Genomic DNA, 24,863 nt, shown 5'->3' on the forward strand with positions numbered 1-24,863 from the left:
TGAGCTGAAAGTGAGCTTTCAGTGTTCAGTGAACCCTCACAGAGAAGTAGTCAATCACTCTTGTCTCCCTGGTTTCTGTCAGAACTCTGTGTTCACCCAGCCTGTGACTGAGCATTTTTATCTCAGGCATGCCCTGAATGTTTTATTTACCCTAAAAGCTGGTGACTGAACAAAAGAATTACCACTAACTTAGTTCTACATATCTCATTATAACTACGGAGGACTGACATGCATTAGTAGTAGAATAAAATGTTAATTAACACCATAGTTATTATTTTCATCTAACTTGTATTGTAGGACTGCTAAGAAAAGTATTCAGGATTTTATCACTTAATACTTTTTTTTAAACATTTTATTTATTTGAGAGAGAGAGACAGGGACAGCGAGAGAGAGAGAGAGAGAGAGTGCAGGAGCGGGGAGGAGAGGAAGAAGCAGGCTCCCAGCTGAGCAGGGAGCCCCACATGGGGCTCAATCCCAGGACCCCAAGATCATGACCTCAGCCGAAGGCAGATGCTTAGCCGACTGAGCCACCCAGGTGCTCCCATTTACATACTTTTGTGGTTGTAGTTCTTAATTATGCTTTTTATTGTCTAACTTTTGTAACAGATTTAAAAGTAATTTATGTACTACCATTACAGTATCACAGGATTTTGCATTTGTTTATATATTTACCTTTAACAGAGAGTTTTATATTTCAGTATGCTCTTGTATTGCTGCCTAAAGCCCTTTGGTTTCAACTTGAAAAACTCCCTTTAACAATTCTTGTAAGGCTGGTCTTGTGGTGATGAAATCCCCCAGCTTTTGTTTATTTGGGAAAGTCTTAATTTCTCCATTTTTGAAGGACACTTTGCAGAATATAATAATCTTGGTTGGCAGGTTTTTGTTTTAGCACTTTTGAATATGTCATCTCACTCCCTTCTGGACTTAATGTTTATGCTGAGTAATCCACTGATAATCTGGAGAGCTTCCTTGTAGGTGTTGCATTCCTCGTATTCTTTCTTGCTTTTTCTTGCTGCTGTCAACATTTTCTGTCTCTCGACAGTTTGATTACAACATGTCTTGCTATGGGTCCTTTTGAATTTATTCTAGTTGGGAGTTCTTTGACCTTCTTGAATTTGGATGTCCAATTCCTTCCTCAGATTTGATAAGCTGTCTTTTTCTCACTTCTGTGACTCCTGCTATACATATAATTGGTCCACTTGATAATGTCCCATAAACTCTAAGGCTTAATTAACTTTTCTTCATTCTTTTTTTTTACTTGATTTGACAATTTCAAGTGACATGTCTTCAAGTTAACTGCTTGACTGTCTACTGTTGAACCCCCCTACTAAATTTTTCAATTCAGTTATTGTATTCTTCAGCTCCAGAATGTCTATCTGGTTGTTTTTTATAATTGCTATCTGCTGATATTCTCATTTTGTTTATGCATCATTTTTCTGATTTCATTTAGTTGTTTATCTGTATTCTATTGTAGCGCATTGAGCCCCTTTAGGACGATTATTTTTAATTCTTTGCCAGGTAGTTAGGTCATAGCTCTCCACTTCTTTAGGGTAGGTTTGTGCAAATTAATTTTGTTCCTTTGTTTGGGCCATGTTTTCCTGTTTCTTTGTGTGCCTTGTTATATTTTGTTGTGTTTTCTGCAGCCAAACAAATAGCCACTTCTCCCAGTCTTTATGGACTGCCTTTGTACAAGGGAAGACGTTCACTAATCAACCTGGTGAGAGAGTCTGGGGGTCCTTTGAATCTTTTCTGGGGATGGGTCTTCTCTGGGATTGTTTATGTAATTTCCCAGAGAGTGTGCCAGCTTTTCAGGAGTTTGCAATCTCTTTCTCCCTCTGGTGTTTGTCTGTGGTACTGCAGGTTCTCTGGTGCTACAACAAGCCACTAAGCTCTTTGGTTCTCTGCAGCCTCCTCACCTCCAAAGTATGCTGGTTCTGTTATTGCTTCAAGTCAAGGGAGACTGAAACCAATCCCTAAGGTAGTCCCTTCAGAAGCTGAAAGATTAGATATATATTCCACTCTTCTTTCCCACCCCCTACGCCACCTAGACATTAGCTGTGAGTTGGGTGTTTTCTCTCCGAGCCTACCTCCGTCTGCAGCACTGTCAGTTCTCTGGTGCTGCAAAAAGCAGCTGAGGACTCTCTAATGTGCCACAGTCCCCAGGCATTGAAAGTATGCTGGTTCCCCATCAGTGGTCAGAGTCAGGCAAGTGAGACACCAGTCCCTCAGGCAGCCCCCCAAAGCAGAAACACTGAACATATTCCATTCTTTTCTTTCCCCATCAAGGGAGAAGCTGTAAGCTAGAATTTTCCTCCCAATCCCACAACACTGAGCCAGCTTAGGAGAAGGGCTACTGTGATTGATATGAAATGGCCTTCTTACCCATTTCCATATGGTTGTTTTTAACTTTGAGTTTGCCTGGGGTATTATAACGTCTTAATTGGTTTCTGGAGTTCTCATAAAGGCTCTTTGGGTCATATACCATTGTTAAGTCAGTGTCTCTGTATGGAAACAAGGACTGGGGCTTCCTATTCTACTGTCATGCTGACATCACTCTTGAAGAATTTTTTAAATGTTTGTTATTTATTCTTCTTTCCTCTTTTAGTAATAATAATAACTTACTTATATTTTTTGCCCATTTCTATACTGGAGTGTTTGCCTCTTTATGATTGATTTGCAGGAGGCATTTCTATACTTCCCATACTAATCCTTTGTCTGTTTTATGGTTGCAAATATCTTCCAATTCTCTGGCTAATGTTTTCCACTTGTTAATAGTGTTTTTGTTTTGTTGTTGTTTATTCTCAGTTAAGTTTTTAAAAAATCATCAACTTGACATAGTCTGGGTTGTTGGTGAAGGGTGTACATATACATTGTATCCTACTGATGTTTTAAGTCCATTTAAATAAATTTCTAATTCTATTATTCAACATTTATCTCAAGGCAAAACCAAAGTCTCTACCTGACATGTAAATAAATGACTGTAAATGCTTTCCATGTCCCTCCTAGGGACTCTTCTTATTACTTTTTAGGTATAACTTATATACCACAAAATGTACCTATTTGAAATGTTCAATTCAAAGATTTTTTTTTTTTTTTAATATTTTATTTATTTGACAGAGAGAGACACAGCGAGAGAGGGAACACAAGCAGGGGCAGTGGGAGAGGGAGAAGCAGGCTTTCTGCGGAGCAGGGAGCCCGATGTGGGGCTCGATCCCAGGACCCTGGGACCATGACCTGAGCCGAAGGCAGACGCTTAACAACTGAGCCACCCAGGCGCCCCTCAAAGATTTTTAATAAATTACTGAGTTGGACAGCCATTACCACTAATGATCCACTTTTAGGACATTTCCATCACCTCAAGATCTTTTGTACTCATTTGCAGCAAATCCCTGTTCCTACCTTTAGCCCTAGGCAACAGCTAATTACTCTGTCTCTATAGATTTACCTATTCTGGACATTTTATAAAAAAGGAATCATATAATATATGGTCTTCAGTGACTGGCTTCTTTCACTAAGCATAGTGTTTTTGAGGTTCACACATGTTGTAACATCAATCAGTAGATTGTTCTTTTCTTAGTGAGGTATAGTATTCTACTGTATGGACACAACATATTTTGTTTATCCATTCATGAGTTGATGGATATTTGGGTTGCTTCCACTTTTTATTATGAATAATGCTGCTATGAACATCTGTATACAAGTATTCATGTGCTTATTAGCTGTTTGTATATATTTTTTGATGACGTTTTCCAATCTTTTGCCTATTTTTTTTTTAACTAGGTGGTCTTATACTGAGTTCTTTATATCTTATTACTGAGTTCTTTATATATTCTGGGTAGGAGCCCTTTATCAGATACATAATCTGAAAATATTTTCTCACAGTTTGTGACTTGTCTTTTCATTTCTTAAATGGTGGTAACAGACAATACTTACTTGTTTATCCATCCAGTTAAGGTGGTCCTTTGGATCATTTCTGGTTTTGAACTATTACAAAATCGAGCAGCTATGAGTATCTGTATAGAAATATTTATGACTACCTATGTTTTCGTTTATTGTGAGTAAATACTCAAGAATGGAGTTGGTGGATCATATGATAAGTGTGTGTTTAACTTTATAATGAAGTACTACACTGTCTACCAAAGTAATGATACCACTTCACATTCTCACAGACAGTGGATGAGAGATCCAGTGGTTCCATATCTTCTCCAACACAGGTTGATGTAAGTGTTTTAAACTTTAGTCATCTGATGGAATGTACAGTTGGTATCATGTTTGTTTTTTTTCTTGCTTTTTTAAAATCATGGTAAAACATACATAATTGTTATTATTTTTTAACTATTTGTACTTGGTAACCATTTAGTGGCATTAAACACATTCACATGCTGTGTACCCATCACCACAATCTATCCCCAAAGCTTTTCATTATCCCTAACCCCCAACATAACCAATGGGCCCATTAAACAATAACCCAATTCCCTCTACCTCTAACCTCTATTCTGCTGTCTGTCTCTACTGAGTTTTCCTCTTCTAGGTACTTCATATAAGTGGAATCATACATTATTTGCCCTTCTGTGTCTGGCTTATTTCACTAAGCATGATGTTTTCAAGGTCCACCCATGTTCTTGCATATATAAAAATTTTATTCCTTTTTATGGCTGAAGAATATTCTGTTGTATTTACATACCATATTTTGTTTATCCACTCCACATTTTGTTAGTGGGAACTTGAAGTGTTGCCACCTTTTGGCTATTGTGAATAATGCTGCTATGTACACTGGTGTTCAAATATCTGTTCAAGTCCCTGTTTTCAATTCTTTTGAATATATACCTAAGAGTGGAATTTCTGGGTCTTATGGTAATTCTATGTTTAATTTTTTGAGGAACTGCCAAACTTTTCCACAGTGGCTGTACCATTTAACATTCCCACCAGCAAGACTATAGTCTATAGTTTGTTACGTTCCCACCAACAATGCACAAGGGTTGTACTTCCTTAACTTACTTGCTAACATTTATTATTTTCCATTTTTGCTTGTTTTAAAAATTATAGATCATGGCTAATACATGTGACATAATATCCCACTGTGGTTTTGATTTGCATTTCACTAATAATTGGTGATGCTGAACAGTTTCATGTGCCTACTGGCCGGTTACATATCATCTTTGCAGACACGTAAGACATCTCTCTTGGCCCATTTTTGAATTGAATTTTTTGTTTTTGCTGAGTTTCAGTTCTTTCAGTATTAATCCCTTATTGGATACATGACTTCCAAATATTTTCACTCAGTCAATAGGCTTTTTGCTTTGATAATGTCTTATAATTCATAAAAATTCATAATTTTAATGAAGTCCAATTATTTACTTTTCCTTTGTTGCTGTGCTTATGGTATCATATCCAAAAAAATCATTGCCAAATCAATGTCATGAAGATTTTCTCCAGTGTTTTTGTTTAAGGGTTTTATAGTTTACTTTACAGTTTAGATGCAAAGAATCACGTAGGCTGAGAGCAAAGACCATTTGTGATAGTTTTAATTGACAGTAACTTTATAAAAACAAACAAAAAGCAAAAAACAAGGACAAAAGTCCCTTGTCCCCAGACTCTCTTAGTTAATAATTTGTTAAAAATGAAATGCTCACCAGGGCACCTGGGTGGCTCAGTTGGTTAAGCGTCTGCCTTCAGCTCAGGTCAGGATCCTAGAGTCCTGGGATGGAGCCCCTGTGTCAGGTTCCCAGCTCTCAGTACGGCTTCTGCTTCTCCCTCTGCCTCTGCCCCTCCCCCTGCTCATGCTCCCTCTCTCTCTCTCTCTCAAATCAATAAATACAATCTTTAAAGAAAAAAATGAAATGCTACTCACCAATGAAGACAACTTTGAATTCTCTCACATAGTGAAGAACATTTTGTAATGTGATTAATTGCCTTTTAATTTGTCTGAATCTATTTGATTTGTTTAGTCTAGATTTTGGAATATTATGTTTCTTAAAATAAGTCATATGTGCATATCAAATATCTGTTGCCTTGTAAATACTGTTTGTGTGTGTGTGTATTTATAAGACACACACACTCTCTCTCTCTCTCTCTCTGAGCTGAGCCCTTCCTTTGTTTGTGTTCCCTACTGTATATGTAGGGTTTTTTACTCAATGGGTCACAAGAGACGTTGCATGATTTACTGCCCTATAAAAGTTGAAAGAATAGTGATTAAAAAAAGAAAGTTTCATAAAACTCACCAATTTACCGTGTATAAATAATCTCTCCATACAGAATATAACCTGAACTTATGAACATGCATTTCCAAAGAATTATAAAATTTTTCTCTCATAACCAGACTGATACATTTTGAAACTTAAGAAGGGGGATGTTTAGTTTAACACCTACCGCCTTTGAGTGTTAAATCCATTAAGATGATTCTCTCGGAGTTCAGACACTAATGATAAAACCATCTGTAAAACAAAATCAGTTGCAGGTTAACTCATCCTGCAAAACAGGATTACATCAGTTCTATTTTTCTTGGTGTGAGTGATATTTCCGTTGAGATTCCCTCCCCTCCCCTACCCATCCTCTCCTTGTTTTACTTTGTCAAAATGAAAAGAAAGCAGTGCCAAGTCACATTTACTAATAACTTGGATTTTATTTTTAATGTCTGTTATTCCACATTCCAATTTAATCAAATGAACAATAGACTGATCATTAATTTCCAAAGAAAACCAAACCTGTTAAAAATAAAACCACATTAAAGTTACCTTATTTTTTTCTTTCCTAATTTAGCTCTAGTTATTTTTTAAAAATGCTATTTATATATAAAGTTTCCAAAAGACCAGGACAGTTAACAAACATTAGAAATCTCATAACAATATTTAGAAGATCATAAATTAAAATTTCTTGAATTTGGCCAAAATTCAAGGCAAAAGGAAACATAGCTTTAATACTAAGATGTGAATATATAATACTATTTACAACATTGTTACTTATTGAATTTTTTGCTTTAACATAAAGTTCCTATCAGGTTATTTTAAATACAAAATTCACCCAACAGTAAAAGGGTGTGTTTACACTGGTTAAGGAAATCTCTTCTCCCAAAATCTTTGAGAGAATAAATGAGATCCATTAAGAGAAAAGAGGGGTTGGTTGATTTAGAATAACCTCTCCTGGTTTCCTTCTTTTTTCTCATAATCTCCCACCTCACATTTCTTCCTTACATGGCTGTAAGTCGGCCCAAGGTAAGAAGAGATAAACAGAGAAAAGTTAAAACATCTCTCCTGGAAGAGTGAGATATTTCCATTTACCCTTTTTGCCAATGGTACATTAAGCAACAAAAATTTCAATACTAATAAATTAAAAATACTCACATTTTTAAGCAAACCAGGACAGTAATCTGCAGGTGCATATCCAAGACCTTGAGTAAAAAGACCAACTTCTTTTGTATCAAATCTGAATGCCGAAAGTATATGAGATAACAACCCCTTAAAAACATAAACAGACAAAGTTATTAAAAGCGAGTGCAAGTGCCTATTACGTATAATGTCTAGAGTTTAGGTCATCTGTAAATGCACTCATCTCTGTGAAATGAGTAATCCTAATTTGTCCAAATACTCAGTTCATCTGGATTCGTGGTATAAAGAAGAAATAAGTTAGCATTAAAATTATCACATTAAAAATAGGTCAATTTAAACAAATGTTAACAGTGAAGCAAAAATATATAATAAATGAACAGTGCTTTAACCATATTAAGAATGTGATATTTATTGTTTTTAAACTCAGCAAAATATTTTTATCAAAGTAGCTATAATTTAACACATGACAAGGAACATACCACAAATTACTAAGGAAAGATGATGCACTAAATGGTGTTATGGGAACGCTATTTGAAAAAAAAATTAGATTCGTACCTTATGTTATTCATCAAAATATACTTGAATTTAATGTAAAGTTAAACATCAATGTAAAGAGATCAACGTAAAAATGAAATAATAAATGAGAAGAAAACAGTACTTTTCAGGTGTCTGAATAGGGAAGAACTTTGTAAACTGAAAATTAAGAGAGCAAATGATTGGTTTTTCTAAATAGAAATAAAACCTTGTGCTCTCATAAAATAATATAAGCACAAACTAGGAAGAATATTATTAACAAGTAATGACAGATCATAAATAAATGTGCAAAATACATGACAAACACTAAGAACATAAAAAATGAGTATGAACAGATAATTCATAAAAGAAAATACAAATGCACAAGAAACACACCAATAAATGTTCACACTCATAAAACCAAAGGGTAAATTCAAACATCAACATACCATTTTTCACTTAATGAATTAAAGATTTTTACAGACCTAAATACCAAATGCTAATCTGGATTCTCTGAAACAGGTACTCTGTGTGAGCTATTAAAATATAAATGGGTATCCATACATCCTGCTGCTGTGAACCACACTGAGACACCCCCAGGGGGTGTGAGTGGGTGTAACACAGCCCATTTCCCACCCCAAGCTCAGACTGCCAGGGCTATATCTGCCCAGAGGTTTACAACCTGAACAAAGGTGCCTTATAGGGTAGTAGAGGCCTGCCTTATAAAGAGCAACTTGGACATACATATTAAAGGTTTTTAAAAGATTTCAGGACTTTTAATGTATCTGGCACACGTTTATGGAAATAAATCCAAATATGATGATGGGGATTATAATCAAAGATGTTCACTACAATGGTATTTCTCATAGTGAAAAATGCTAACAGCAGGAACTGATTAATTTATAATACCCTCATACAGTGGCCCACTGTAAACCATTAAAATGTTTATAAAGAATTTATGAGAGCATTTTAAATAGTTGTATTACAATGTTAAATGAAGAAAGGAAGATGCAAATTTTAATACTCAGAAACAATCTCATCAATATAAAAATAATCCATACATGGAAATGAAAAAATAATGGAAGAAACTATCACCAAATGTTAACATTCTCTGGGGTGGTGCTATTATGGGTATATATATTTTTTTCTACTTTAGTACATTTTCCAGTTTCCTATGTGTGTATGTATACTACTATTAAAATCAGAAAAAAAAATATTTACTTTTTGAAAAAGTGTTGTATTTGGAAACATTTTATTTTTCAACAGCAGCTTTATTGAGATATAATTCATATACTATAAAATTTACTCTTTAAAGTGTACAACCCCGTGGTTTTCAGTATATTCACAGGGAATATACCTTTTTATTCTTTTTTAAGTTCTGTATTGCATTTTGTAAGTACACATTATGAGATAAAATAAACTCGTGTATGTGCATCTAAGTGTATGAGTCCATATACAAATACTTGGAGGACCATTGAATCTAGGGAAGGGGCTGTGTTACCTCAGTGAAGGGTAGGCCCCTCCAGACCAGGACAACAAACTTACCAGTAATGCCCAGGGTCGATGGCATCATTTCAATTTTACCATGAACTGTTTCACATATTCAAAAAGATATAAAATAATATGACAAATTTCACCCATCACCACATTTAACAAGCATTAGAAACACTGAGGAGGCCTTCTGTGCCATCTCTCCCTTCCCCGACTAGTTCTACAGCCGTCCTTCCTCCCAAGGAGAATTCTACCCTGGATCTGGTGTGCACCCTTTCTTGTAGGTCATGATACTTTCTCCCTGCGAGCTCAGATTTGCCTCATGATCCTCAAAACAGGACTCCAGGCAACACTACTAAGTCATGCAGGTTGAAAACTGCTGTCCCTGCATGCGATCCCATTTACTATTTTCAAACTGGAAAAATTCATAGCAAGTTAAGAAAGTAGCTTTGAAACATTACTAACTACTAAGCAAAAGATATTGATGATTTTTTAAAAACCCAGCAACATGTATCACACGACTTTACAAAAGTAAGTCACTGAGGAGGGAGAAAAACAGAGATTTATAGAGTTAAAGTAAACTTTTTGTAAGGTATAAAATACTTAAGAGGCTCCTTACTAGAGTGAAGAAGAAAAGGCTGGATGGAATTTGCATATTATTTGCCTTTTTTTCTCTTTCAGTTCAAAGCTGTCCTTTATAAATACAGAAAGCAAACAGGAGCTGAGGACAGCCCAGTTGGTTTCAAACACCAAGTGCCATGTGGGTGAGAGTAAGCAGTCATGGTCAGGTTGGCAACGCCAGGGGAGGTAAGTTACCTCCAGTGTGCCATCCTTTGAGGATCGGTGGGTACTGGCGAGTTCTGTGTAGTTCACCCCAGCAGGAAGCCCACACGGTGTAAGTGGCTAACTGTGGCCTGACCCACTGTGTGAAGTGCCATGCAAGTGCTCTAGGGAAGGAAGGCCAGCCAGGCCTGGCCAGCATATGCCACATCCATGTGGAGGCACCCACCCCAGACCAGACACAGGGAGATTCCGAGGAAGCTGGGCTTGGTTTGGAAACTAGGCTCGGCCAAGGACTCAGAGTCAGGGCCAGTCTGGGTTTTCCCTGGTGGAGGTCAGCTATTTGGAGGGAGGGTAGTACTGGAAGTGCTTAACTTTCAGCATTCTAAATTTAACCAACATTTAAAGCACTAGAAGCTGTTCTGAGGACATGACAAATAAATAACAACTCAGAGTTTATGGTGTGAGTACTATTACTATTACTAAATCTGTGTTGGAGATGAGGAAACTAAGACACACTTAGCTTAAGTAACGTGCCCAAGGCTGGTTATTTACTTTATGGCCAAACCTTGTAAGGAACTTCCCTGTAACCACTCTCCATAGGTGGATGGAATCGTTTTTTAACATAACAATGCAAAAGGGTTTGTCCTCAGCTTATGACCCTTTATGGCTCTCAATTGCTCTCCCAGTGAAGCCTAAACTTCTTGTCAAAGCTAAGCCGCCGCCTAGGGCTGACTTTCCCTCACTGGCTTGTTTGGAGCCACATAGGGCTACAGGCTCTTTGGCCCCTCAGGACTTTAGGATGTTCCAGTCCCTCTGCCATGAGGGTTCCTCCAGACCTGGTTAAATGTCACTTCTTGAGGGAATTCTAACAATTAAGACAACTAAAATTTATGAGTGCTTTCCATGTGTGAAATACTGTGCTAAGTTCTCTAAGTATGGCGTCTCACTTAAAAGCCCATAAATCAAGTTTTTAATAAAATTCAATTAAGCAAGTTTCAATTAAACCACCTATAAACAGGTGGCTACTGTCATTATAATTCACATGATTGACCCTTAAAAAATTAAAGCACAAAGTACTACAAGCTTAGTTGGTATAAAAAGTCATACAGTGTATGTACAGTAGAAGGAAACCAATTTCAAGGCTGTAACAGTTAGGGATCAGTTAAGATTGTAGATCTTAAGGAAAACCATGCCAAGTCTTTCCCCTATAAATCCAGTGCCTCCCAGAAGCACTCACATCCTGGTCCTTGAACCAATGCATGGAGGCTTGCTTCTTAAAAGTGTATGAGTTACTTTGGTAGCTGAGCCAATGATAAGTTTAAAAAAAAAAAAAAGAAAGAAAGAAAGAAAAGAAAAAGAAAAAAAGAAAAAAAATTTTAGGACACTCAATAGATTCAGAGGGTATGACTAGGGATTGTAAATAATTCCTGAGTAATAAACAGTTCCCTAGATAGTATTCATAATGCCTGCTTTATGCAAGCTTACTCTAATATTTAAGGTCTTGGAAAAATGAAAACAACTTAATTGGCAGACCTGTCCTAGACTAAATTCCTAAAATGATATGGTTAGAAAATGATTTTTAAAAAATCAAATGCTATAAATATTAGTTCCCCATCCCACCTCCTACCTGTTTAAAAAACAAAAACAAACAAAGAAAAACCCCATACTATACTACTCAGTGTTGGCAAGGATGTGGTGAGAGGGGCACTCTGTCCCTACTGGGAGCACAAATTTATAAAGCCTTTCTGGGAAATCACTTGATGATATGTAGCCAAAGCATTACAGTTCATATCCTTTTACCCAGTAATTTAATTTCCAAGAATATATCTTAATGAAAGTTTTAAGTTCAGAGCAGCATTACTTATAATAGTGAAAAACTAAGAAGGAACCCAAGGACCGCATACAACACTGGATTGGTTGAATTCATCATGGTTTATGCAACAGTGTGAATTATGTTGAAACAGATATTTAATGACATAGGAAAAGACTATGTAACATTTATTTAAAAAGCAAGGTGTCAAACTGTATGTTCAATGTGATTTTAATTTTGTATGGAAAAACAATGCTGAGGAGAAATATACCAAATAGTTAACACAGATTTTTTTTTTCTAGCAGTGATTTAAAATTTCTTCTTTCAAGTATCTGTATTTCCAAAATTTCCACAATTACCAAAGCTGGTTACTTACTCTATGGCCAAAACTTAGAAGGAACCTCCCTATATCCACTCTACACAAGGCAGCTGGAATAGTTTTTTATCATAACAATGCAATTCTGATTGGTCCTCAGCATAAGACCCTTTATGGCTTACGTTTTATCATAGAAAATGTTTTGTAAAATAAAATTACATGCTTTAACTTATGTCTGTTTTTTCCCATAATTCTCTAGTAAGAATTGCTATGGAGGGCCACAAGAGTTTTATCCCTGGTAAAATAATCACAGGTCCTAAGAAACAGCATACTGAGGCCTGGCTATGGTTACATAACTTCAGAACAGACACCTCAAACTAGACCTTGCTAAGAATTTTTTTTACTGCCACCTAGTGGCTAACAGTCCAAACAGAAAACCATTAAAGATTCTGTGGGCATCTGGCCCTTGGATAAAAATTCATTCCTACTGTCATATGATAATTGATTATTTTGTAAATGCTGAGAGAGCAATCTTGGAAATCCTCTCTTTCAATCCTCTCATTTTACCAATGAACTGATGAAGAACTGGGTTTCTGAATATAGGAAGCAGTATCCACAAAAAGGATGTGAATGTAAACACACAGGTTCTAACTTGAAGGGCATAAAGAAAATGTGCAAATACATCCCCCTGACTCGTGATCTAAAATCCTTCGAGGGTGGAAGGTATAGGAACGAACACAGTGGTGTACAAAACATTTGAAGCCCAATTTTTATTCATGCAGGAGTTTTAAGAACACTGTTAGTGTTTGAAAAGCCATTTTAAAACTGCTTATACCATGAAGGTGAAGTTTCATAAGGAGATAAGTTTTAAATAAATCAGAGGAAAATCCACTGCCCTTGCTTTCAGGTGTCTTTTCTGTCCTCACCTCACTGTATCTGCTCCATCTTGTAACAGGCAGCACATTCACAGGCGGGTTAGGAAAGTTGGAGCAATGAGGCTGTGGTTTGGCACAGGGCTGGGTTGTGGAAGAAGGACTGTGGTTTCTGCTCAGGCTAGGAGAGCCAAACTGTGGTCAATTTTCTTGAACTGAGACAGAGCACATATTTCATGCTTCTCCAAACAATTTCTTCATCTGATGATTAAAGTCTTTTAGAATTTCCATCACTTTGGTCTCTACTGCATCTAGCTCTTTATACATAATATAAATAAAAACTGTTTATAAACAAGGATCCCTTATTCATTCAACAAACATACTGAATGTGATCTATATTCAAACCATGCTACTAAGGTATTGGGATAAGAAGACCCTACGGCCCAAGGAAGGGAGATCGAGATGGAAACAGCCATAATATAAGACAGAATGCAGTGAGTGCTACAACGAGGGGGTAAGACAATCACTGTGGGAACAGAGGAAATAATGATTAATTCCAACTGTAGGGTTTCAGAATGCTCCCAGAGATGATGACTTCTGAGCTGATTCTGACAGCTTGGTACAGACAGAAAGAGTGAGGGGAAGGAGGCAGGGAAAGAGAGAAAGAGAGGCTGTGTGATGGGACAGACACACAAAACCATTAGGGAAGGAGCAGAGAGAAGCGGAGGGAAAGAGGCTAGAGTAGGCAGGGCAGAAACACCTGGGAAATGCTCCTGTCACTCCTCCTGCTCCCAGCCTTTGCTGGATGCCTAAGCGCAGCCCACCTGGTCAATCTTATTTCTCCTGGTCTTTCTCTTTGATCCCAGCAATTTGGCGGCATCAGACTCCCTGCTGGTCACCACATTCCCACCTCCCTACCATTTCTTTCTCCTAAGAAAACCCACAACCTCCACACATTTCTAGCTGCCAGAATTACACGTCTTTCAAAATCCATCTTTCTCCAAGACTCCTGATCCAGTTCCTTACAGGATGAGATCAGATTCTCCTGAAATCCCCACAGCACCCTATCTGTATTTCTGTGACAGTGCCTACCAAGTTCTGCCTTGCAGTGAAGTCATCTTTCTCCTCTTCTACTCATTAGCCTGTAGGCTCCCCAAGAAAGGGACGGTCTTACTATCTTTATACTCCCTAGAGCAACTGTTGACTAGCCCTCCGCTTTGCATACACTAGGCATTCAATAAACACTAGCCGAATAAAAATAAATAGAATGGATTGCTCATTTATAGTTACTGAACAATATAATTACTGCAGGATTCCTCTGTAACCTCGTTACAGTATAAAATGATGAATTTTCCTTTTCACAATTTGCTTTCCTAAGTTTCAGCCCATAAAATACCCACAGAATAATGGAAAAAACATGACATTGCTTATGCGCTTTTACTTCAAAGGGGTTTACTTAATTTGGTAACACTGACTGGAACCTGGCACACCAATATGAATGTAGTTTCACTGAATAATATGCTGCTTTGGTGCTACTAAATTTGTGACAATCTAAGAGTACCACGGTATGAGAGCACCCAGAAGGGACAGGAGAAGCAGCAGCAAGGACCATCTTTGCTAAAAGGGCACTAGAAAATCAAAAATCTGTCTTGACTATCCTTAAATAAAAACTGTAATGGACAGCTACACATTTTTAAAACTTTTTTTCCTGCAGGGGCGCCTGGGTGGCTCAGTCGGTTAAGCGGCTGCCTTCGGCTCAGGTCATGATCCCAGGGTCCTGGGATCCAGCCCCGCATCGGGCTCCCTGCCCAGTGGGGAGCCTGCTTCTCCCTCTCCCTCTGCCTGCCACTCTGCCTACTTGTGCTCTCTCTCTCTCTAATAAATAAATAAAATCTTAAAAAAAAACAACACTTTTTTCCTGCAAACCTGAATTGCAAAACAAAGCTTCTGCTAATTCAATCCAATTTATCCATTTTTGACCAAAAAATTTAATCCTCGAGGTACAGCACAACATAATTAATCTTCTCTTCTCTCAAGCTTTTACAAAAGCATCCGGTCTATTCAGTTGTTGGCCAATAGAACTGATGTCATTTTGAATACTTGGCACGTTCATTTACCATATAAAATACCTGTGCCCAAATACTGAATTAGTCACTTCTTTTTTTATATTCCCATGGCATTTTATATAAACGTCTAGTAAAACATTTATGTTATTATCCTGTTTGTTACATTTAATATTAAAATTTTCAATTAATTAAATCCCTGCAAGTGATTTATATTTTCCTAAATTAGATATCATAGTGAAAACTGGCTAATTTTCTTAATAACTCAATCTTAAATCATTATTTCCCCTGACAACAAACACAATCTAGAATACAGACCAACATATAAGCGGTGACTAAATATATTACTTCAGTGAAAAAGAAGAAAAATTGCCCTCTATAAAGTAAAATGGACCAGCAGTGCCCTGCGCACGACACTACATGACAAAACAACAAAGAAGATAAATGTCACAAAACTTTAAGACATCTATTAAAGACCTGCCTAAAGGGAGAGATACACTATGGCTTCAACAAGAAAAATTCAGTGTCATAAAGATGTAAATTCTCTGTCATAGAGACTCAATGTAGTACCATTAATAATTCTAAATAGGTTTTTTTGGTGGAATTTCAGAAGCTTTTCTAAAACTTACATAGAAAAGCAAGCACAGCACATGTTAAGGAAAAGAATAAAATTATAGAAATAAATACACAGTATGACTCCACTTCTCTGAAGTTCAAAAGCAGGCAGACTAAACAAGGTGCTGGTCAGGGATACAGACACAAGGGGCAAAACTACAAACTCTGCAAATTACTTCTGGATGAAGGTTCTAAGAGACAAAGTGGCATAAAGAGAATTAAATATTTTACACCATCACAATTATTCTGTGCCTGTTAGTCTGAAGCACCCATAATACTGAGACTTCTCAGGAAAAAAATATCATTACAGTGATGTAGTTTCACTGCTAACTCTTCTAAAATTTAAAATCCTTAATATCTAAAATTATAAGGAAGACTGTTTTCATGTTATAATGCATACCCATTGTTCTTGATAAAACTATAAAACAACTAAGATATAAATTGCTTGGAAAGTTATTTAGAATTCTGTAAATTAAAAACATTTTCTAAGTTTTGATAGTATTTTTTGTTATTTCTATAAATTAAGAATTAAAAAATATTTCAAAATGTAACTGGCATACCACCAGGTACTAGAAAAATCTGCAATCCAAATCAAGAAGAAATGAGTCCTAAATTAAAGATATGGTTTTATTTCTAGTATGTTCCTCTTAAAAATCAGACATGTTTATTAATTTAAAATCATTTTGAGGGAAAAAAAACCCTCATTATTTTCATTGCAAATATTTGTGATTATGCATACTTTAGCAAAGTGGTAATAAACAGACTTTTTAAAGGATAAAAACAGCCTAAGCTTAGAACTTATACATTATCTCCTTCAACATAAAAGAGCAGTCTAAATAAATTAACCTAAATAATGCCAATTCCCAATCTGGAACCCGACAGTTTTTTTCCAACAGTCTCGCTTATTAGTCTTATTTGGGCATGGCAGGTTCAATCTAATAGATGTGCAATTACCACAGTTCCTTTTATTTCAATTGTTGAAACTATTGTATTTCAATAGTTGAAACTGCTAAATGATTTCTAATTTTATAGAATCAGTATCTACTCAAGCCAAAGTGGACAAAGTTTAATTCAGTGAGCAATTTACTACTGAAGGAAAACTAACCATATAAAACGTGTTGAGAAACACCCTTCCCTATTAGGTGGGGAAGCATGGTTCAAGAAATTGGGATGCAAGATTCAATAATTAGTCACTGATTATTTTGCCGTTTTCATAAACCACACACTGTGAGGTATAAAAGTTCAAATATGATTGCAAATCAGGGAAGAAGCTAGAGTATAATTGTTTTCTTCCTCAGAAAACTTGAAATCCTACCATTTAAAACTAATTGATTTATTACTCAGCACTCTTAAGTAAAGGTTAATGCTGAGAAACTATGTATCGATCAAGCCCTTCAGGAGGCTGCTGAAATCCTTAAGATGAGGAGGTTTTTCTCAGTCTCTGCACTATTGACATTTTGGGCCTGATAATTCTTTGTTGGGGGCTGTCCTGTGCATTCCTGGCCTCTACCGACTACATGCCAGTAGCAACCCCCCTCCAAGTTGTAACAACCAAAAATCTCTCCAGACATTGCCAAATCCCCTCAATAGCAAAACAGTCCCAGCTAAGCAGCTCTGGTTTAAACACACGCCTGCTTTTTAAAGTTAGTTTGGATTATAGTTTGTGCATATTCCTGCTGTTTCTGGTATAAAGATGAGTCCTGGCTATATAAAGAAGACTTTGTAATTGATATGGAAATAACTACAAGACTTAGTATTACGTGAGAAAGTAAGTTACAGAATAATACATGCAGAGTTATTACCTTTATATGAAAAGAAACACAAAAAAATTAAGATATTTTCATATATAAATGCAAAGACTAGAAGGCTCTATGGATCTTCCACTACTTATGATAGGATTATGTCCCAATAAGCATATCATAAGCTGAAAATATCATAAGTTGAAAGTGCATTTAATACCCCTAAGCTACCCAACACCATAGCTTAGCCAGGGCTACCTTCACTGTGTTCAGAACACTTACAAAATCACCTAACCCAAAGCCTATTTTATAATCAAGAATTGACTACGTCAGGTAATTTATGGAATGCTGCACTGAAAGTGAAAAAGCGAATGGTCGTGTGGGTCGAGAACGGTTGTCAGTGTTAACGGTCGTTCACCCTCATGATTGCTGGCTGATGGGAGCTGTGGCAGCTCAGCATCACGTGAGAGGATCATACCGCATATTGTTAGCCTCGGAAGAGATCAAAATTCGAATTCGAATGAATGTGTATCACTTCTGTACCATCGTAAAGTCAAAAAATTGTCAGTTGAACCATCAAAAGTCATGGACTATCTGCGCAGTCTGTTGATAGCAGAGATTACTTCTGTGGAGGGGTATGGGATTGGGAGAAGTATCCAATGTTTGGGCTGTTCGATGTTTTTGTCTGTGAGACTATATTGATGCATTATTTGTGTAATTTATAAAAAATGAAGGAAAGAAAAAGGTTGTGGGATTTTAAAATTAAACAGACTTTGATTCTAGCTATATGATCTTGGGATAATTTTTTTTAAACAGTGTCAGGCTTCCCCAGTTCCCATTTCTATAAAATGTAGATGATAAAATTGATTTTATATGTTTGTTACAAAATTAAGTGAGGCACACGCATGGGAGTGTTGGTTCACAGCACATCCCTGATCATCGGTAGCTGCTCTGCTCAATCTCAGTTTGAGTAAGGAGGGAATAGAATAGACAGCCAAGTAACCCAGCTCCTGGGTTTGGGGTAACTTTAGCCTTCTCTCTCTTCATTTTCATGGTCAAGGTCCACCTCCTGCCCTCTAAATCATCACAATGCCCAGTTTTGTGTACACTTATCTGACAGTGGGCCCACCACCTCTAGGCTTATCATCTCATAATCAGATAAGAAACGGATGAAGAGACCAAGGAAGAGCCAGTGAAAACAGGGTGATCTACCTCAGTGTTTCTCCTGGTGTGATGTGGAGACACACACCTCAATCAGAATCATCTAGGTTCTCATTACCACGCAGACATTCCACTGAACCAAAACCTCTGGGTATGGAGCTTTTCCAGCAGGACCATCACCCAGCACACTGCACTGTGAAGTTTAAGGACCACCATCCTAGTGCCTGCCCACAACCTGAACACAATGTATATTTATCTCCCATGCACTGGGGAATAAATCAAGACAAAGAGAGAAGCCCAGGTCGTCCTATCACTTCCCTACCTTTGCTAGAGTTAATCCTTCTCTGGTCCAAAATCTACTGTAACAACCATCCAAGCAAGCTTTAGACCATCCTGTGTAGCTGTAGCAAGATTACCTGAGGAGCTGAATGGGAATACTCTGGAGTGGAAACATCCTAGGACTTGGGAGTCAGACATACCTAGGTTCAACTGGCAACTCTTGCTTAGTGTAAAATATCACTGTCAGTAAGCTTCAGTTTCTAAATTATCTCTGAAATGGAGAAAACAATACTTCTCAAGGTTAGGAGGACTGAAAGAAACCTTGTACGAAAATCACCCAGCTAGAGATCTGGCTCATGGTAGGTGCTAAATAAATGTTAATTCTCATGGTTCAGTGCCAGGACTGACTCAATTTCTTTGAGACAGGCCAAATGTCTGGAAGGTACCCTTATTAGGAAGACAGAGAGAGGTCTTTGGTGCATTCTGTCTCATAATCTGTTTGCCTACAAATCAAACATTAACAATCTCTTATAGCAAACTTAAATATTTGCAATGTCCCCAGGTTAGAGACACGAGATGCACTCCTCAGGAAAGCAAGTGGTGTCACTGTGGCCACAGCTTCAGGATGCATACAAGCTGGTGTTGTTCACGCAGTCCTCTCCTAAAAAACTCCCGTTGGCTCTTGCCCCTGCCTCCCTCCTATCATGACTTCATTTTCAAAACACCCTCCTTCCCACCCCAGCTGTCTTTGCTTCTGGGGAGAGGACACTGTCAGGGAAGTCCACAGGCCCAATGAAGAAGGTCAGGGTTCCTGGAAGGCAGAAATTCCCACCCAGTGAAAGGCAAAACGTTAGTTTTCTTTGTACTTATTACTCCTGTCCAGACTTTTAAATCTTCATGATCAATACAACTTATATCCCTAAAATTGTTGTTACTTGGCAGGCTGAAACAATCAAGTGTTTGGGTCTGTTTTCTCTACAGATTATCTCTTTGTTTCCTACTAACTTCTACTCCCTGCAGTGCTCTGCTGTCTCATGTTTTTCAGTCCAGCTCGCATACTCCAACTAATAATCTTCCCCTATACGACTTGTGCTCCTTGTCTCTTGTCCTAAAGCTTAATCCATTCTAATCCTTTTCTCATTTCACTCTGAACACTCAGAGTTATCATCTGACATGCCTTCACAATTTTAAAAAATAATATTGCAGATAAGAAGTTATGAATATATTGAAAATCAACTTCAAAAGGAGAATTTCTTTTACTTTAAAATTCGGTATATGGAATATTCTCAGCCTGGCACAGTATTTGGACATTCTGGTGTGCTATTATTCAAATCCTTTGTACATCAATTAAATGTACCAATTGCTCTCATTTAAAAGATGAAACAAAGTTATTCACATCTCTTTTGCACTTTCACATCCACAGCCAAAACAAGTTACTACAGACAGACTTATGTAGCTTTTCCTTCAAAATCCTGCCTTCAATTTTTTTTTTTAAACTTTATGTGTCCCATTGCAGTTTAAATGAAATGATCTACAATAAAAACCTAACTGGCCTGGTATTTTTAGAGCCCTTTTTACTATGAAATAAACACTCAGAAATCTGGAGAATTGCAGTGGTTAAGTGTGTAAGCGAGAAGGAAGGCTGCTCATTCATAGAACCGCGCAACACCCATTGTTTACATAGCCTATTCCATGAGCAGGATGCTGACATAACACAATTCACAGAATTTCCAAACACAGGTCCAATCATAACAAAGTCTGCAACTTTTACTTTTGCTTACAGAACCTCTTGCTTGCTCACTCATTAATTCCAGGGGGGATAATACATTGGTTTTCCAAAAACCAAAATCAAAAGGCTTTAGAAAATAAGCCTGAACTAAAAAGAGCCATAAAAATGATTCAAACGATAGCACTAAAATATACCTATACTCACATAATTTAGAAAGACAGAGGTAGGCAGATCTAGAAATGTATGCTTTACATTTACTGTAAGCAGGTCACGTGTTTAATAACTACCTTGCCAAGCTTAAATGATCACTCCTTTGCAAGGACCCTCAGCTCCCTGCTTGCCACCCCCACCCCAAAGTGCTGTAGCGCTTGCCTTGTGAAACCCCCACCCCGTGAACCCATCTCTACCTTCTCTTCGCCAGCGCCCACACAGCCGACACTGGTGAGAACATCAGACCCCGGAGCCGCCTGCTCTGGCTCTGATTTCATGACCACAAGCCTCGAATGGGCCCGGCACTGCCTCAGGCCCTCCTATGCTTCCTGGGCGATTTGCTCCACAACTTTCTGAGCAATTACTTCATATCTCCTCCTGTCTCATCACACCACTGCCCCTTCCCCACAACTGCTGGCAGAGGACCTCATCTCATCTATAGCTGGGAAAACAGCAATTAGCAAGGAGCTCGCTCCTGTCATCACCAACCAGTTCATAAATTCACCTACACAAACAGCCCCGTTTTCTGTCCTCCTCCCTCTTCTGATGGAAGAAGCGTGTCTCTGCTCCTATAAAGCGGAGCTGTTCACTTGGGCTCTGACCCCCTCTCCTCCCCTCTTTGCCAGGTCTCTCTCTACAGCCATGCTCCTCGTTCTCTCTGGCATCATCACTCGGTTGTTCACATCGGTTTATAACCATGCTCTGAGCACTCTCGAACTTAAAAAAAAAAAAAGTTCCCCTTGATCCAACATCTCCCTCCTTCTAATTACTGCTCATTTCTTTGCTCTTCATTTAGCAATTTCCTGAGAAAACTTTCTAAATTTGCCTTGTCTACTTCCCACTTCACATTCATTCCCCAGTCTTCTCTAATCTGGCTTCTGTCTCTACAAATTCACTGATCAGAAGGCCATGATGCAAACTAATGGACCCACCTCTCCCCCATCCTGCTCACCTCCTCAGCGGTATCCTAGGTGTTGACTCTCCCCCCAGCGCTGCCACCCCGCGTTCTCCAGTACACACACCCACCACATGCCGCGGTGCTGCAGGCACATGGTATCCCCGGCTTCTGCTCGCCTGAAACGTTTTTGTCTTAGCTGGTGGCATACTGTACTATAGTTTCTCTCCTCATCCAGTCTAATTTGCTGGTACTTCCTCCTCAATCTGATTTTTTAAGTGTTGGAGTCCTCAGAGCTCAGTGAACCTCCAGGAGATCCTTTCTAGTTCCATCATTTTAAAGACTATTTATTTATTTGACAGAGAGCGACACAGCCAGAGAGGGAACACAAGCAGGGGGAGTGGCAGAGGGAGAAGCAGGCTTCCCACGGAGCAGGGAGCCTGATGCGGGGCTTGATCCCAGGACCCTGGGATCATGACCTGAGCTGAAGGCAGATGCCTAACAACTGACCCACCCAGGCGCCCCATCTAGTTCCATCATTTTAGATACTGCTTATTTCTGAAGTCTTCTGTTATAAAGAGTTTAAATCTACTTTTGATGTCTGATTGCTGATAGCTTTCAAGTCCCACTGCTCCCCTTCCCCCTTCTGCCCCATATCTGGCAGCTGACAAGAAGGCCTTGGTGCTCCTTCCTGTGGCCCCAGCGTGAAGTGCAAACCTCAAAAGGCTCAGCCCACACAAGGCAACTCCTGCCCAAGACCATCCTCTCACCACCATAAAAGCCAAACCGGTCTGCTTTCCAGCTCTCTCAAGTCATTTCTGGAACAGCTGGGGAGCCAGTGCTGATCTCCCTAGAGAGCCCCATTACATAAGCATTAAACTTTTTCATACCTTCTTGGTATGGGTGTGGTGCCCTCTTGGTTTAAGTGTGAGACCACTGATCTCTACATCAGAACCAAATTTGGAGGACGGTGTTAGGAGGCCCATCTCACTCTCGTTGGGTGACTACAACACATTCCAAATTTCTAGCCCCACCCTGCTCCTTCTCCTATGCTCCAGATTCATATATGCAACCGGCTTACTTGGTATCTTTGAATGTGGAAGAGAGAGCTCACAATTAACAAGTCTAAGACTACTATTATTCCCACCATCTCCAAACCACTTTTTCCTCTTTGTCATCTGAGTAAATGTCACCATCCACATGGTTGTTCAAAATTTTAGCTGTTACCTTTGATTCATCCTTCATACCCTTTCTCTCATCCTCCATATCTGATCCATCCCCCAGATGTCAGTCTTTTCCTAAACAGTTTCATTTTCCACCACACTCCCTGACCTCCATTCATCCAAAGATTACATGTGAGAATGGAAATAGGCACAGCTCAAATACACTCTGCCCCCGTGCACTTCTCTCCAGTGCCATTACTTTCACTCTGATCCTATCCACTATGACCTCTCACCTAATGTTGTCACAGCTTCCTACCTGCTCTCCTGCTTTTTATTCTTGCCTTCTCCCATCCCCAGATCCATTTTCCATAAGGCAGCAAGAAGGAGTGTCAGGATGTAGCTCTCTCAGGGGCAAAACAACATTACAGTGAGAAATTCTGTGAGTTGGAGCGCCTGGGTGGCTCAGTCAATTAAATGTCTGTCTTCGGCTCAGGTCATGATCCTGGAGTTCCAGGATCGAGCCCCATGTCCAGCTCCCTGCTCGGCGGGGAGTCGGCTTCTCCCTCTGCTCCTCCCCCTGCCTGTGCTCTCTCTCTCAAATAAATAAATAAATTTTAAAAATAGCAATTCTGAGAGTTTTGAATGCAGTAATAGTTTTGATGAGACTGGTCTCCTAATGGAATGGGGATCCAGGGAACACGTAGCTATCACATGGCTCAGACCATTGACCTGGCAGCAGTTACCTTCACTGACTGCAGGATTTAAGGACAAGCAAGTCTGTTCACTCTCTAGTTCCTGCCACAGATACTTTCAATTGAAACCTGATACCCCAGTGATGGGAAACCCAATAATGAAACAGACCTATGTCCTGGTTTTATAACCCAACCAGCTTTCTAAATGTTTCTTAACATTTAGAGTGTCATTTTCTCATTTTCAAAATGAAGATATATTTTTCATAGGGGCTTGTTAAATGAATATGTATGAACAAACTATAGAAAGCAACACAAATTTAAGTTGTGAATGTAACCCTCTCTGACATGCCCTTTAAACAAAAAATACTATTAATTCGACTGAATTTTTTTTTATTACTAATAATTATAGAACAGATAGAGTAAAGATCATTATGGAAATTTCAGAGATCTTGAGCTATGCTAACAAGGTAAAGGTTCTTGGAACTTGCATAATTACAGAATTCTATTCCCAGCTTGTTTTCCCCCAGATGTCAGTCTTTTCCTAAACAGTTTCATTTTCCACCACACTCCCTGACCTCCATTCATCCAAAGATTACATGTGAGAATGGGAATAGGCAGAATTTCTGCAAAAAACCATGAATTCATACATTGTTAGCACCAACGGAAAAACAAGAGTCTCTTGTCAGAGAGTTGCTTTACTATAAAAACGTTATCATTACATATCTATGTTTAAAATAAGTTAGAGGATATTTATTGAGCACCTATGGTGTACCTCACTTTGGAGATGTAACAGCCAACAAGCCAGTGTAGGTTGCTGCACTCACAGTTCACCTTCCAGTGAGGGGAGGAGGAAGAGGGAATGAATAAATAAAGAAGTACACGACAACAATGACAATGATAAGAGATGATGATCAGGATGCTGTGACTAGAAAAAAGCAGGGAGGAAAGAATGGGTTTATTGTCAAGAAGGGAGGGAGGCAACTCTAAAGACTGAGCATGGGACCAAGACCTGAAGGAAAAGGAAGGAACAGCATTCCAGGCCATGGATCAGCAAGTTCAGATCAAAGGCAAGAAAGAAAGTGCGGCTGAAGAAACCCTAGGAAGGCCAGTGTTGCTAGGCCGTGTGAGCAGGGTTAGAATGGTATGCAACAGGATGGAGATAAAACCGGCTTCCAATCACACAGGATCTTACAGGCTGTGGTTAACG

At 38.5% G+C, this 24,863-nt stretch overlaps 1 protein-coding gene across 9 annotated transcripts in view; it reads right to left on the reverse strand.

The window, feature by feature from the left end:
• The window catches only part of FANCC (FA complementation group C), a 279,290-nt gene that overhangs the window by 82,692 nt on the left and 171,735 nt on the right, over positions 1 to 24,863 (reverse strand). For all 9 annotated transcript variants that reach the window (XM_032392975.1, XM_032392970.1, XM_032392971.1 and 6 more), the window contains 2 exons: positions 7,341 to 7,454; positions 6,370 to 6,434 (listed from right to left, as the gene is read on the reverse strand). In XM_032392975.1, coding sequence (XP_032248866.1) covers positions 6,370 to 6,434; positions 7,341 to 7,454 — 179 coding nt within the window. The remainder of the gene's footprint in view (positions 1 to 6,369; positions 6,435 to 7,340; positions 7,455 to 24,863) is intronic.

Source organism: Phoca vitulina, unplaced genomic scaffold (genome assembly GCF_004348235.1).
Source record: "Phoca vitulina isolate PV1807 unplaced genomic scaffold, GSC_HSeal_1.0 scaffold70, whole genome shotgun sequence".
Taxonomy (NCBI): domain Eukaryota; kingdom Metazoa; phylum Chordata; class Mammalia; order Carnivora; family Phocidae; genus Phoca; species Phoca vitulina.